Here is a 16,011-nt window from a genome sequence, read left to right on the forward strand (position 1 = left end):
GTGTCAGCCAGAGTTTAGTCTCACAATGTTGTGCACACAGGATAGTTAGTTAGGTTAAGTTAAGTTAAGTTAGTTAAGTACATAATATTGTAAGTGCCTGGGCGGCAAGTAGACGTCCATATTTGACAATTTAGCTGGAGCTCAGTCAAACTTTATTTAATCTTAGGCTGCGTGCCGATCGGCTAGCAGTTTCCTCCCAAGTGGACTGCACAGGGTATCCAGCCATATTACTTACAGTAACATGGCTGAATACTCTGTGCAGTCAACTTCGAAGGGGAACTACTGTACTAGCAGATTGGAACGCAGCCTTAGTTTTCATTGTGAATTAGAAAATGGTCGGGGGCCACATCTGGAACCCGGGCCGCAAGTTGAGTATCAGCATCACAAGTTTATTGTGGTTTTCAAGGGGTATGTTGAAGCTTGAAGCTCCTCTCCTCTCCTCTCCTCTCCTCTCCTCTCCTCTCCTCTCCTCTCCTCTCCTCTCCTCTCCTCTCCTCTCCTCTCCTCTCCTCTCCTCTCCTCTCCTCTCCTCTCCTCTCCTCTCCTCTCTCCTCTCTCCTCTCCTCTCTCCTCTCCTCTCCTCTCCTCTCCCTTCTCTTTCTTCTCTTCTCTTCCTGTCATCCTGGTGGCATTCAATAACTTTCCCTTTTCTTCCAGTGTCCCAAAACTTGATTTCACCATCTCGTTTGGGAGCGGAAATGATGGCCACCAAAATCAATCAAAACCCTTAACCATTTGTCCTTCTTCCTCACAGAATGATGTCTTCCATGCGAGCAACGCCTCCCTTCGCCTCGGCGTCGGAGGAAGACGAAGCGATGGGCCAGGACAGCGTGGCCTGGGCCAGCGAGGAGAGAGAGGGCCCGACAGAGACGGCTTCGCCCCCTCTCCAGAACCAAGCTCTCCAGAACCAAGCCCACCACCACCCGGACGAGCTGCTGCAGCCCAGCAGGGAGAAGCCGAGCGAGGCCGAGTGGGAGAGCCTGGGGCCGGCCGCCATGGTGAGGAGTGAATTACGCACAGAGCTGTGGATTTATTGTCCATATCTTATCTTGAGATACGACGCGGCTGTAACTCAATCTATAAAACAAACAGTGTACACACTCCAGGCACGGCGCTCATAAAACACTCATGGAATACACGCAGGGATATACAGCATACATGTGCAAATTCACATACACAATGCATAACGATGATTGTGCACTATGGCTGGGTATCGTTTTGAAAAGATTACGATACGAGTACCGATACCAGTACACTTAAAGTGATACCGTAATAGGGCAGCCATTCCCAACCTGTGGGCCGGGGCCCACTGGTGTGCCGAGAAGGTATTGCAAGCGGGCCGCCAAATCATTTTGCAAAACATTATGATCTCAGATTTATTAATATTATTATTATCATTATTATTATTATTATTATTATTATTATTATTATTATTATTATTATTATTATTATTATTATTATTATTATTATTATTATTATTGTTGGTGTTATTATTATAGGTTTATTATTATTATTATTATTATGAGAATGTATTTCTCCTTTGTTGATAATACTGTTATTTAATTTGTAATCAATCATTTTTTAAATGGCCCTCCCTGTTTAAATAAAGGTTCAATTAAATAATTAGCCTACTGTTAACGCTCAGATGTGGGCCGCGAACATTTTTGAGATTTTCAAGTGGGTCACGAGTCAGAAAAGGTTGCTGCAATTGAGTACTTACACCGCGCTCGACTTCACCACCACAAATGGGTTGTAGCTGCTGCGGTAATGGGCCAATCACACGTCACATTAAATCAAATAACAGTTGCAGTGATTGGCTGCGAGCAAAACCATACAAACAGACATCTTTTCTAGATCTGTGTACAAACGGGATGGAATGCCGGTATCGTTTGACTGGAGCAGTTTCAATACTGGGTTATTTCGGGCGAGTACCGATACCAGGCCCTATATTGTGCACAAGTGAATGCACTCACGCACTCACACACACACACCTACACACACCTACAGACACACACACCCACACACACACACACACACACACACACACACACACACACACACACGCACACACCAGTAGTTCTCTCTAGGCTGGGCTGTGTGCTGTAGGCAGTGCTATAGGCGAGGGTCCTCGTCCAGAGAGCAAAACCCCTTGGTTCTTCTCATCTCCACTGCCTGTTTCCGTGTGTGTGTGTGTGTGTGTGTGTGTGTGTGTGTGTGTGTGTGTGTGTGTGTGTGTGTGTGTGTGTGTGTGTGTGTGTGTGTGTGTGTGTGTGCGCACACAGGTGTGCATGCGTTAGATACTTTGCTTCAGGTTCTGTTAGGGCCGAATGGAGGAGGCATATTTTACTTATTTTATTCAGTCTCTGAAGAGAGTGGAAAGTTTTGAGAATAACGTTTCCTTAGTTATCAATGTTTTGTGGCCAAATACACTTAACATTTCACAAACAAAACCACCATTCATGTTTAAAGAGACATGGAATGTGGATTTTGGAATGTGTGGTTTTATTGGCATAATGACATTTTCTTTTAACATTTTGCAACTATATCACAATATCACAGCTATGGTGAAGTCCTCTCAGTGCATAAAAACAACCATATGGCATGCAAACCGTTCAAAAAAGAATTAGAAATAGGCCTACCTGTTTTTGCTTTTCACGCTGTTGTTGTTGTTGTTGTTGTTGTTATTGTTTTTGTTGTTTATTGCTAAAGCGTGAATGCAACTACTGTCCCCTGTAGGCCACCGTAGTTGAATGCTGGGAAGCTATGACTGGGAGATTCTTTCCAGTGCGTTGGGTGCCAGAAAGATTTAGATGTTTTTGACTAGAAAAACAAACAAACAAACAAAAAAGAGTACGCCGCATGCGGCAGGAGAAAATGTTTGCACCGTGGCGTGCACCCGGCACCAAGAGAAAATACCAAACCCACACAAACCACTGCATCAACGAAAAACAACAACAACCTACATGATACAAAACTGATGGACTGGTTGGTCAACAGAGAGGGCAAAACGCACCGTCCCCTTCTCTAAGTCCTGCTGCCAGCTTCCAGCAGTGGGAAGGATGTTGAAACAAGTCAAGTTGACCACTTATTTGCCAATATGCAATATTATATGCAACTACTCTGCAAAAGCTAGATGTTATCTATCTATCTGCAATCCGTTTCGCTACAAATGCCCCTTTCAGAACTCACCACTGCACTTTATATTCCTCTGTTATCTGGCCATCCCTACACATCTGTCGCAAAATACACTGGTTCATGCTAATTTACAAAACTCTCCTTGGTCTGTCACCCCCCTACCTGTGTAGTTTGCTGCAAATTGCACCTGCTGCGTACAACACCCGTTCTGCTAACCTCATCCTGCTGAAAATCCCCAAAACTCATTCTGTAATCGGTCATTCGTCATTCCATTCTGCCGTGCCCACAGACTGGAATGGCTTACAAAAAACACTAAAACTGGACAATTTCATCTCCAAGTCAGCTTTCAAGGACTCTATCATAGACATATTCACTGACACCTGCAACTGCTTCCTGAACTAGTTCTTATTATTTGTTTGCTCTGTCTGTCTTGCCATGTTTTAACTGTGTTTTAACTTGTGTTTGAATTTGTAAAAGTACAAAGTACTTTGTATTTATTTTATCCCCTACCCCCTATCCCTCAAAAGGCTGTGCCTTCTGCCAGGTCGCCATTCTAAATAAGAATTTATTCTTAATGACTTACCTGGTTAAATAAAGGTTAAATAAAATAAATAAACATATACATACTCAACATGTACATTCTTTCATATACGTATTTAAAATACGTATATAAATAAATATAATAAATATATATATAAATATAAATAAATAAAACTTTACGCAACACTTATTGTATAGTTACTGTAAATTTTTGCAAATGTTTGAATGTCTATTTTTTAACTTGTGCATATCTTTTTTTTTTGTAATGTGAGTACTTTGAGAGCAACGCAAACTGGAGTCATATTCCTTGTATGTGGACATACTTGGCCAATAAAGCTGATGCTGATTTTGAAATGTCATAGTTCAATAAAACTGCAAAAGGCCAAAGAAGACCAGAACGCCCCTAAAAACCAGATCAATGTGGCAAAAATGTGTCCAAATGCATAGGGTCATTAGGGTGGGGAAATCAATGGCCACTTTTCCCCTGGAGATGTCCTCAGTGTGAAGGAATCTGTCACACCTGCCAGTCAGTCAGTCAGTCAGTACCCACAGACATCGTCTTCCTCGGTGGACCCGGGGTTACGCTGCCACATACTGTATCTATAAAGCCTTTGGGGAACTGATTGATAGTCCATAAATCAACCAGTTACGCCCCAAATCATCTTTTTCACATTTATTTGAGAGCATTGCTGCTCTCAGCTGGAGTGACTTCCAGGGAGTGATCAGGCGGGGCTTCATTTTGAAGCCTCTTGTTTGGCATTTTGGCTGCAGCCATCTTAGACGAGGGGGCCCAACTCATCCCCCGTACAGTTGTTAGGAAAGGTGAAATTAGCTATATATATATATATAATATATATATATATATATATATATATATATATATATATATATATATATATATATATATATATATATAACAAAAGAAGGTACCACCGCACACTGAAGTATAGCTTTACTGTGAATAAATCACAGTAAAGCTATACTTCAGTGTGCGGTGGTACCTTCTTTTGTTTTGTGCCTTTGTACCTGCAATCTACCAGCACCTGATCATTCCACTGGCTGTGCGTGGGGACTCTCCTTTCCCTATATATATATATATATATATATATATATATATATATATATATATATATATATATATATATATATATATATATATATATATATATATATATATATATATATATATATATATATATATATATATATATATATATATATATATATATTTTTTTTTTCATACCAGGTTGTAAACATGTTTATTCAGGCTGTGAAATTTGGCCATTTAAACATGGGGCGTCAGTGGGGAATGACTCTTTTTTGTTACTTCTGCATTGGCCTCAGTGCGACCTACCGTAACTCCCCCGTCGGTCAGGACGTGTGAGGGGCGCGCACTGGCCGTTGCAGAGATCGAACGTGTGACCTTTTGGTTCATGACTATGTGACCTCTGGGGGCCACCAGGCACACCATGCCTGCACAGCACTGCTTGCGTCAGAGCCTGGTAGCGTTACAGTTTGCATGGAGCTGAAAACACACACAGGAACAATCCATGACTGACACACTATCTACTAATCCTCATTACAGAGGCATCTTCCGCTTAAAGACAAAGTGCACAGCAGGGCCTCCTGGAGCCATTTCAAGGGCGCCTTAAGATCTCGCTGTGAGCTAAAGCCCCTTGTCTTTGAAACATAAGCCTCCTAAAGTTCTTGGAGATCTCCCCACTCTGTAAGGGGAGGAGAAAGCGCCCAGGAATAGCCCCGCTGTTAGAACACCTGTGCTAAAGTGTCTGTTGTGTAGGACAATGTGGTCGACTTGCGGGGCTTATCTTCCTGGTAAATATAGACTCCTTGTGCGGCTCGCTTCACTCGTAACCCAGCAAAGCAAACAGCAGTGGGACAGAAACACGCTGGTCACACGGTACAAAATAGAAAGCTCCATTAGATACCCATCATCTGTTATCATCATGTCTTTAGTTACTGGCTTCGTGCCACCTTCTTTTCAACAGAGACTCGTTCAACTTCTCAAAAAAATACAGACAAAAAAAACACCTTTATTATTATTATTATATTTCACAATTATAGTCCAATTTCGAAACTTTCTCTCCTATCTTATATTTAAGATCTTTTGGGTAAACAATAACTTTTCAATATGTAATCACATATTTCTATGCCTCTGGTTGCAATATAATATTTCCCTGTAGGATAATAAAATGTTATTTAGTAAAGCTACATGCAATCAAGTTTTATGGTCTTATAAAGACACAAGTGACAATACCTATTATATTTATATTACCAATTATATTACATATTGCTGTTGTCAGGTGAAGACGTATCTCACGCTTCAGGCGTTGTTTCTAGCTTGACCACCATGAATTTTTTCACTTTATCCAACGGAATTTGAAAGGTTTTCATAAGCCGACGAGATCATGCAACTTTCTCAAGTGATAATGGAACATATAATTCTTCAATTGAAATTAAACATGAACATTTGAGTTATTAGGTTTTTACCTGATGACAACAATGCTAGTTCATTTGAAAAACCAACTTTTAAGAGGTCTAACCGTAGCGCTTTCACTCTGTGTTTGTTCCCCAGGACAATGACAGCCCTAAAGGGTGCTCCATCTACTCGTACCGGCCTAACTCGACCTCTCCAGCCAAGCCAGAGGAGTGCTCCCGGGAGCGCGGCGAGCCCATGAGCGGCCTGGCCTTCGGAACGCCGGAGCGCCGCAAAGGAAGCCTGGCGGACGTGGTGGACACACTGAAACAGAAGAAACTAGTGGAGCTGACCAAGACGGAACAAGACGGTAGGGGAGAGTGCCCAACTCGACTGTGTGTGTGTGTGTGTGTGTGTGTGTGTGTGTGTGTGTGTGTGTGTGTGTGTGTGTGTGTGTGTGAAATGGTGTATTTTTCATGGGGGGCCACATGAAAAACCCAGATTGTTGCCGGGGGCCGAACAAATATTGTCATGCCGTAACCCATGGATGGGTAACTTTGATGATAGAGAGGGCCACAAAAAATGTCCTCGCTACCAGGTTTTGCTGAGGGCCGAACGGCGCCAGCACGAAAGATTTCGTGCATTTGAAGCCAGGTTTAGAGGAATAACTCATTTTAAATTAACAGTTGTGATGTCATTATTCAGTCTTAACCACCAATATTTGATCCTTTTCTCACTCACTCCTATGTCACCACCTGCTCTCAGGGCTTGAAATTACCTTTTTTGACCACCTGCCAATATGGCTGCTAGATTTTAAAGTTACCAGCCAATTAGAATTTCCACTAGCCAAAATGTTTTTCTTGAAATAAACCAGAATATGAGTGGGTTAATTTAAGCATAAGTATCAGTAAGTGTCCCGGGATGATCAAAGCCTGTGTTGAGGGTCACACAAACAAAAATGCAGCCTCGAAGCTAAATAAATCCAAAACCAATGAGTTATTTGAGTTATTTAAATTTCTACTTCAATGTAGCCTTTTAGTCATAAAGATTATTGAAAGATATTCCATATTCCAGACTGAAATGCTATAACAGAAGTGGAGTATTGGCCAGAATATTACATGAACATTTGGACACTTATTCAGCGGGTATCTTGCATGTTGCGTTCAGGTGCACTGTGTGTGTAAAAAAAAAGAAAAAAAAAAAGAATTGCAATTCCATCGCGGGCCACACAGGTGGCGCCCGCGGGCCGCATCTGGCCCGCGGGCCGTATTTTGCCCATTTGTGCCTTAAAGTGATACCAATACCAACGGCATACTTCATTTGATACCCTTTTTTATAGCCATACTTTTGAACGTTTTGGTGGCAACTGCCAACTCTGTCACACACACCGCACTCGACTTCACCACCACACACTGTATGGGTTTGTAGCTGCTGCGGTCCTGAGCCAATCACATGTCACATTCAATTGAGGGAAGGCTTGCGGTGATTGGCTGAGAGAGAAACCATACAAATAGTTTTCTTTTCTTTTCTTGATCTGTGTACAAAAAGGATTGAATGCAGGTATCATTTGACTGGAGAAGTTAAGATACTGCTTTATAATGGGTCATTTAGGTCGATAACTTGAAGGTACATGCACAGTATTGACTTGAGTACCGATACCCAGTATATACAGTAAGCACTGGCATAGTGTTGATTTTAACAGTGACAGTTTGGCCTCTCACCTTTATGGGCTGCTGTTGTACCTCATTTGTATTCACTCACACATAAAGCAAGAAGCCCCTTACCTGCTGTCTCTTTCTTGCCACTTCCTCTTCAGAGCGTCTTTGAACATCTAAAATTACAAGTGACAGATCCCGTGTTAGCTCGTTAGATCACCAGATCAATCAGAGAAAACACCGGTTTCCCTTTCTCCCCTGCTCCTCAGATCTGCACTCGCTCAGACACACGCGCACACACACACACGCACAGACACACACACACACACACACACACACACACACACACACACACACACACACACACACACACACACAGGACAGCGCCCCAGTCTCCCAGCATGCCTCAGCTTGCCCCCTCCCACCCCACAGCAAGACACATCTAACGCCCCTCTATACTGCTGTGGTGCACACAGTAATTGTCATGATATCAGAGGAGCGCTTGATCTGGCTCATTTAGAGGTTTTGCTTTGTTATTGATACAGTCAAGTGGCTTCGGAATGGTCGAGCCTGAGGCGCTAAAGGGGGCGGAGCCGGGTCTTGTTGAAAGATATAGGTTGTTTCGCCTCTTATCTACAGTACAGGAGTTGTTTTTAAAAGGGTTTGTGTGTGTGTGTGTGTGTGTGTGTGTGTGTGTGTGTGTGTGTGTGTGTCTGTGTGTGTGTGTGTGTGTGTGTGTGTGTGTGTGTGTGTGTGTGTGTGTGTGTGTGTGTGTGTGTCTGTGTGTGTGTGTGTGTGTGTGTGTGTGTGTGTGTGTGTGTGTGTGCGTGTGCGTGTGTGTGTTCAGAACTGTTGTGACATCTTCCCGTCAAATCAAAAGGGATGTGATTTTACATTAGTAAAATGTTAAGGACAGTGGTATACTTCTTTACTAAGCGTGTGTTTATGTGAATTATGTTGTGTGAGGTATAATTTCTTCGCGTCGTCTTGTTTTCTAGTTAAATATAATGTAGAGCACATGGGATTCAATTTCAAACGTGATACAAAAAATATCACTGTAATTATAATGGGAGCTAATCGTAATCCCAAATGACACGCAAATATTCAATCTGACGATGCGCACAGATTCCCTCCGATTTCCTGCCCTTTTTTCGACTGTTTTAAAAAGCTTGCTGTTGGGTTCCTTAGCTAATTAGCAAGGCTGCAAATCCCCCGAGGACTAACAAGTGGCATTGATCACGCTGGGAGCACTTAGCTAAGACAAAAACAAATGAGATGAACATGTACAACATAACCAAGCAAAGCACACAGTGTTTAGGCCCAATAATAACTCTCTTTGGGCCTTGTAAACATCCATGTGATCCTTGAAGGCACACTGTAAACACTTCTTTCATCCAGTGCTCTGACAATGCATTTCACTTCAGAGGTTTCCAGTGTAGTTTGACCCTCGGTCTGACAGCTTTTGTTCATATGAGAAGATGCGATCAATACATGGCTGAAGCTGAATGTTGCATCAAGTGCATTCTTCACTGGCGTTTTGTCTGTTGCTTCTGTTGAAAAAACACAGTTAATTGATGGGTTACAATTGTACTTGGCAAATTTCCCCCCTGCTGCCCCGGTCGCTGCTCCACCCTCTGCCGATCTGGGGAGAGCCATAGACTAGCACCATGCTCCCTGCGACGCATGCGCAGTCAGTTGGCAACCGCTTCTTTTCACCTGACAGCGGGGAGCTTCACCGGCAGGACGTAGCACATGGGAGGATCACACTACTATAGTATTCCCACCAGTTCCCTTCAGGTGCCCCCCGACCGACCAGAGGAGGCGCTAGTGCAGCGACCAGGACACATATACCTCAATCCGGGTTCCCACCCACAGACACACAGCCAATCGTGCCTGTATGGACGCCCGACCAAGCTGGAGATAACGCGGGGGCGCGAGCCTGCCACCCTTGTGTTGGTAAACAGGGAATCTACCCCTACACTACCTGGATGCCCCGCCAGCGCTGCTTTTTCACTTCCCCCACCCAGATCCGTCCTGCCCGTCCCGGGGGATTGAACCGACGACTTTGCGGTCACAAGCTCGCGTCTCTAAGCTTGAGGCCACCGCTGCCCGTCTGTCTGCTTTCCTTTTCCTTTTGTATTTACCTTGCATGATGGGTTTGCCATTTCTCCTTCCCTTCCTGTAGCTCTCCTTCAAACAGAATAAGTAGCCTTTCAAATCACTTGATGGCACATTTTTGGAATCTCTCTCCAGTAAAGCACTGATTTAAAGCTTTCTCCCAAAGTGTCTCGTCTCGAGCATTCCAAATTCATACGCCGTCCTTTATTTGGTTTCATTTCTGGTCGGAAGGAATGCGATGCACACAGGAGTGCAAGGCCATCCTGGTGAATAGGCTCATCTCCTGATGTGGCACCAACGAGAGAGAGACCATTTTGTATCTGAAGCCCGGCATGGCAGAGAGCTCCACAGGCTTATCTCCACTTACTCACTCTTTGTCCTCTCGACTTTTAGCAGCACGTATACGCTTAGATTGATATATGTTAGTGCCATGTAGTGTGCCATGTATACACTTGATACTTGAAACATGAACGTGTTCAAAACCCTCTTTGCAGAATGAGCAGATTTGATCATCTTTGCACTACAGTGCCTGGTTCCTCCGCCTCCCGCTGCAGAAGGTCTGGTGGAGTTGAGCTTCTTCCAGGTTGGATCGGCCACATGATCAAATGGAAGAGACCCTATTAGCCGCTGAGCGCTCACTTAGCTGAACATGGCTGACCCCTCTGTGCACTGTAGCTCCGGGCTAACAGTACGGATGACATGGCTGTTAGCCGCGCCGCGCTGCAGCTCACCCCCTGTCGGCACCGCTGTGAGCTGTCCACTGCTCAGAGGACCACTAAGTGCCTGTGACACTTCTAATGAATGGAAGCGGCCTCGCTTTGCAGCGTCGGGGAAAAGGGGGCGGGAGCGTGGGTTGCTTTTTTCTCTCTCTCTCTCTCTATCTCTCTCTCTCTATCTCTCTATCTCTCTATCTCTCTCTCTCTCTCTTCACCCAGCTTTTAAAAGCTTTATGAAGAACTCATGAGGAGGACGGTGTCAGCCCGTTGTATGTCCACACAGCTGGTTGCTGCAAATCCATGCCTGGACTTTCAGAACATGTAAGCTGAAAGAGAGGGTACAACCCTTTCTTGTCAGTTTTGTTTTGAATCGTGCCTGTATGTATTCTGTGAAGGTTTAGATACAAAGGCCTACAAAAGGCTTTCTTCACACCGTTTTTTGAAGCACTTAGCACTTATCAAACTGGTAGGTTGGTTGTCGAATAAAATGTTCAAGGCCAGGCTGACGGAATGGCAGCAGAAGAATGTGGACACCAGACATGGCGTTGAATGGCGGCGCCCTGCCACCATTTTGTAGCCAAAAACACAATGCAAAAAGAAACCCAGGAATAAAGAGAGAAACAACAATAACACCGTGACTAACTTAAAGGATGGCTTTACCCATTATCAAACCACTTGGTATCATATATCATCTCTGTAATATAAGCACATGGGTCAGTGTTTACCTTCTCTCTCTGTTTACCTCACGGAGAAAAATCCTCCCTTTCTCTGCCTGCAGAAACTCCGCCCCCGCCAGCTGCAATTCATTAAGGCTCGTTAAGGCTCTCATGTGATTCTCCGTGTGGATGTGCGTAAACTTAAAAAATTTAAATAAACAGCCGCCCTCGGAGTCGGAGCAGATTCCGCGTCTCGAGCAGAACTTCCGCAGTTCTGTTGTGACGCGTTGTGACGTAAAACCGGTCGGGGCATTTTGCCAGAGGAGGAAATGGGAGCTCTCCGTGAGGAAAACAGAGAGAGAAGGTAAACACTGCCCATGTGCTTATATTACTGAGATTATAATATTACAAAGTTAGTTGGTTGATAATCGGTAAAGCCATCCTTTGACATTGATAGGTGCCTCGCTACCAGTCTGGTTCACATCGATCTGAATTCCCCCCCCGAGCGCCACAGAGGAGGAAGCTGTGACGAGTGGACACATTGATCTGATTGGCCGATCCAAAGCATGTTTGAATGCTGCCTGATGGACCTTCAGAGCAGTGAAGTGTGCAACGGAACCATGACTGAATCATCATCAGCTGCATTGTTGTGCCTCCCTGGAGCGTTAACGGGGCCCTGGCATGGCACCCTGGCCACCGTGCCAGCTTAGTCAGCCCTCTAATGCGCCGCGAGCTGCTCTGACGCCCGGGAAGCACTTAACATCGCTCTAATCCGTGTTTGTAATCCAGCTCGTCTGTACTGTACCCAATTCATGTGTTTCATTCACAAATGAGCTTGGTCAATTACTGCTCTAGAGAGGCGGAGTTATCAGTTGCACACCTGTGCGACCAATTTATGAATGAGAAATGAGAATCAGCGACAGGAAGTTGTCTCAGTGATGCTAGATGTAGCAGTAGCCAGCAGGTGGCGCTGTGCAGTGAGTAAGCCTCACTCTCCCAGACCTCAAGAGACGCTCTAGCGACAGAGCTCATGGGGTTCAGTCTCCTCAGTAGAGTGTCCGCCTCCCATGCATAGGCATGATGTAAACTTAGGGGGCACACACACACACACACACACACACACAAACACACACACACACACCCGCGCGCATGTAAACTTAAGGGAAATAACATTTTGTGAGCAACACACACACACACCAATAGAGCAGGCAAAGCCATGCAGCAGCCGAGCTGCGGGCAAGACCACGCAGCGGGCAATCTAGCCAGCCCGCGCAGCGGGCGAGCCTAGGAATCGGATACACAGGGTTCCTAATTCTGGTCGCATATTTATGCTCAGCTTAAAGCCCCAATCAGTAAGATTTTTGACATTTTTTACTGTAATATAAGAGCTTTTTAGTCACAGGACATGGTAGATTGACTTGTAATAGGGAGACTCTCAACTTTATTTATCCCACACCGCCCTCCATTGGCCAGCCCTGGGACTAAGCAGGTTGTCTGCCACGTCCCGTGGCAAAAAAAAAAAAAAAAAAAAGCGCTGTCTTCATGAAAACAAGGAAGTAACTCGATTCGGATTTGCTACGAAAATGATGTTTCGCGGAACTATGGATTATTATTTCATCACGTGGTGAGTACCCGATGTCACAACATGTACATAGAGCTTTCTGGCGCTGTGTTTTGTTGACTTTGAACGGCGATATCGTTATTGATACTATTGCACCCAGAGGGCGCAGTTTCTCCAATAGCAAAACTTGGAAAACTTGCTGAATGGGGCTTTAAAGTTTAAGGCGATCCCTTAAACGTCTTTTTCTGCAACCTATATAGAAAAAACCCTCTACAGTGACAAGAAAGGCGGGCTATGACATAAATAGTGTTACAATGAATAAAATCCTTTTGCTTGCAAGTTCTGTTTGTGTCAGAATCAACAAAACGTTTGCTTTGCAAAACATTGTCACAATGAGGATAGTTCATACATTTAAAGGTGCCCATAGGTGTGGTCAACCATGTAGCGTTTGCACTCCCATCTTCCAGAGGAAAAGTATTAGAGTTATGGAAGCAAGACATCACAGCATCAAAACACTGTTTCCTTGTGACTTTAAATGGTAGATGTTCCATTTAGAGACACACAACTTGACTTTACTTGCCAAGTGCAATAAATGTGCAGGGATTTGAAATACGTTTATAGTTGACCTATCTGCCACGCCTAAGTTGCTCGTAGCCTTTTTTGCAGCTTATTGTTTAACCACTCTGTGTCGTGTGTGTGTGTGTGTGTGTGTGTGTGTGTGTGTGTGTGTGTGTGTGTGTGTGTGTGTGTGTGTGTGTGTGTGTGTGTGTGTGTCAGCCTACATTGTCCAGTCTGTAGCCAGCGCTGTGTGTTGAGTCCGGCCAGACCTGGGCACCAAGCACATCTAATGTGTTCCCCAGCTGGAGGAGGTCAGAGCGCGGCCAGGCCTGCTCTCCTCTCCTCTCAGCCCTCTGGTTCCTCTGTGACAATAGAGACCTTCTGACAGCCTCAGCTCTGTTCTCTCCGCCTGTTGAAAGGCTGATCAAACATCTCTGCTGTTACCGCCACTCAAACCAGGGAGATTATGTCCTTGTCTGGATGGGCTCTGCTTGGTCGGCGGTTTAGGAGTTGTGCGCATGTGTGCGTGCGTGCGTGTGTGTGTGTGTGTGTGTGTGTGTGTGTGTGCATGCGTACATGTGTGTGTGCGTGCGTGTGTGTGTCTGTGTGTGTGTGTGTGTGTGTGTGTGTGTGTGTGCATGCGTACATGTGTGTGTACGTGTGCGTGTGTCTGTGTGTGTGTGTGTGTGTGTCTGTGTGTGTGTGTGTGTGTGTGTGTGTGTGTGTGTGCATGCGTACGTACATGTGTGTGTACGTGTGCGTGTGTGTCTGTGTACAGTAGGTGTCTTTATTTTTGGTTTTTATGTTTGATGGTCACTCATGATTCAGTAGGTCACGGGTTGGCTTGGTTCCAGGCCTTAAAACTCGTTATATAATGATTTTTCTAAATGTCTATGGAGAAAATGAACGGGGAACTAACTCTCTTCCGGGGCAGAAGACGTCACGTGACTGTTCGGCTCTATAAAAATATATTCTACACATATACTTTGGACAAGTTATCTGAAGTCTCTCCTGAAACATTTTATTGAATGTTTGAAGATCCAGTCATCACTAAAGCATTATGTCAACGCCAGAGAGCCAATACAAACAGCTGCAATGGATCAAAGTTGTCACATTGAGATTGAAGGTGTTGATTGAGTCGGGGACAGTTGCCTTGACGATGCACACAGAGATCCATGACGCACAGCAGAAAACACTGTTGTGTGGGCAGATCAATGCACCAGGAATAAGCCTTGGAACAATTGTGTGTGATGTCCGAAGTCGCCCAATTCTTGCAAGACTTATTCCAAGTGCATGGATCTGCCCAGCCAGGCGAGACAGCAGACACCCCTTCTGCTTATCACAAGTTCTACTCTCCCTCCACTCTCACCTTCATCTCTCTCCCTCTCCTCCTCCTCCTCCTCCTCACTGTGCACATGGGTGCTGCAGCAAACACACCAGTAAGTTAGGCACGTTTGGCAGCATTATGCCTGAAGGCCTTGACTTTTTCTGGCCCGCAATTTCTCCACGCCTGCATTTAGTCTTCTCCATGTTGGCACTCTGCAGGGAGGGGCTTACACATGTGATTGGGCCAGCCCACTCTGCAGGGAGGGGCTTAAACATGTGATTGGGCCAGCCCACTCTGCAGGGAGGGGCTTAAAGATGTGATTGGGCCAGCCCACTCTGCAGGGAGGGGTTTAAATATGTGATTGGGCCAGCCCACTCTGCAGGGAGGGGTTTAAAGATGTGATTGGGCCATCCCACTCTGCAGGGAGGGGTTTAAACATGTGATTGGGCCAGCCCACTCTGCAGGGAGGGGTTTAAACATGTGATTGGGCCAGCCCACTCTGCAGGGAGGGGCTTAAACATGTGATTGGGCCAGCCCACTCTGCAGGGAGGGGTTTAAACATGTGATTGGGCCAGCCCACTCTGCAGGGAGGGGTTTAAACATGTGATTGGGCCAGCCCACTCTGCAGGGAGGGGTTTAAACATGTGATTGGGCCAGCCCACTCTGCAGGGAGGGGTTTAAACATGTGATTGGGCCAGCCCACTCTGCAGGGAGGGGTTTAAAGATGTGATTGGGCCAGCCCACTCTGCAGGGAGGGGTTTAAAGATTTGATTGGGCCAGCCCAGTGTCTGCAGGGAGGGGTTTAAACATGTGATTGGGCCAGCCCAGTGTCTGCAGGGAGGGGTTTAAAGATTTGATTGGGCCAGCCCACTCTGCAGGGAGGGGTTTAAAGATTTGATTGGGCCAGCCCAGTGTCTGTCAATTAAGGGGGGGAGGGACGACAGACAATAGGCCTGTACCTGTTTTATGGGCTGGTCAGGCAAAAAATAAACATTGCGTGACCGGCCCATTAGGCATGTCGTGTGTGTGTGTGTGTGTGTGTGTGTGTGTGTGTGTGTGTGTGTGTGTGTGTGTGTAGGTGTGTGTGTGTGTAGGTGTGTGTGTGTGTGTGCATGTGTGTGTGTGTAGGTGTGTGTGTGTGTGCTTGAGTGTGTGTGTGTGTATGGCCCTATGCGTTCATATTCTCAGGTGGAAGTAGTTGTGTTCAGGGCTTAGTAGGCGAGTTGGGTCAACCCGGGGGGTTAAGCCTATTGGCTAATTAACAAAGTCTTGGCTCTGGCACTATGTTAGCCTTCCTCTATGGGATTGGCA

At 45.3% G+C, this 16,011-nt stretch overlaps 1 protein-coding gene across 1 annotated transcript in view; it reads left to right on the forward strand.

Annotated features, from left to right (window-relative positions):
• LOC310800432 (transcription factor SOX-6-like) overlaps positions 1–10,671 on the forward strand; it is a gene marked incomplete at its 3' end in the record, with an annotated part of 81,436 nt that extends 70,765 nt beyond the window's left edge. The window contains exons 3-6 of the mRNA XM_083663028.1: positions 755–998; positions 6,269–6,479; positions 10,386–10,465; positions 10,558–10,671. Of these exons, the coding sequence (XP_083519154.1) occupies positions 756–998; positions 6,269–6,479; positions 10,386–10,465; positions 10,558–10,671 (648 nt within the window). The 5' untranslated portion in view covers position 755. The remainder of the gene's footprint in view (positions 1–754; positions 999–6,268; positions 6,480–10,385; positions 10,466–10,557) is intronic.
• Between the last annotated feature and the right edge of the window lie 5,340 nt (positions 10,672–16,011).

The sequence above is a fragment of the Poromitra crassiceps genome (assembly GCF_964638095.1).
Source record: "Poromitra crassiceps genome assembly, chromosome: 30".
NCBI classification, from domain to species: domain Eukaryota; kingdom Metazoa; phylum Chordata; class Actinopteri; order Beryciformes; family Melamphaidae; genus Poromitra; species Poromitra crassiceps.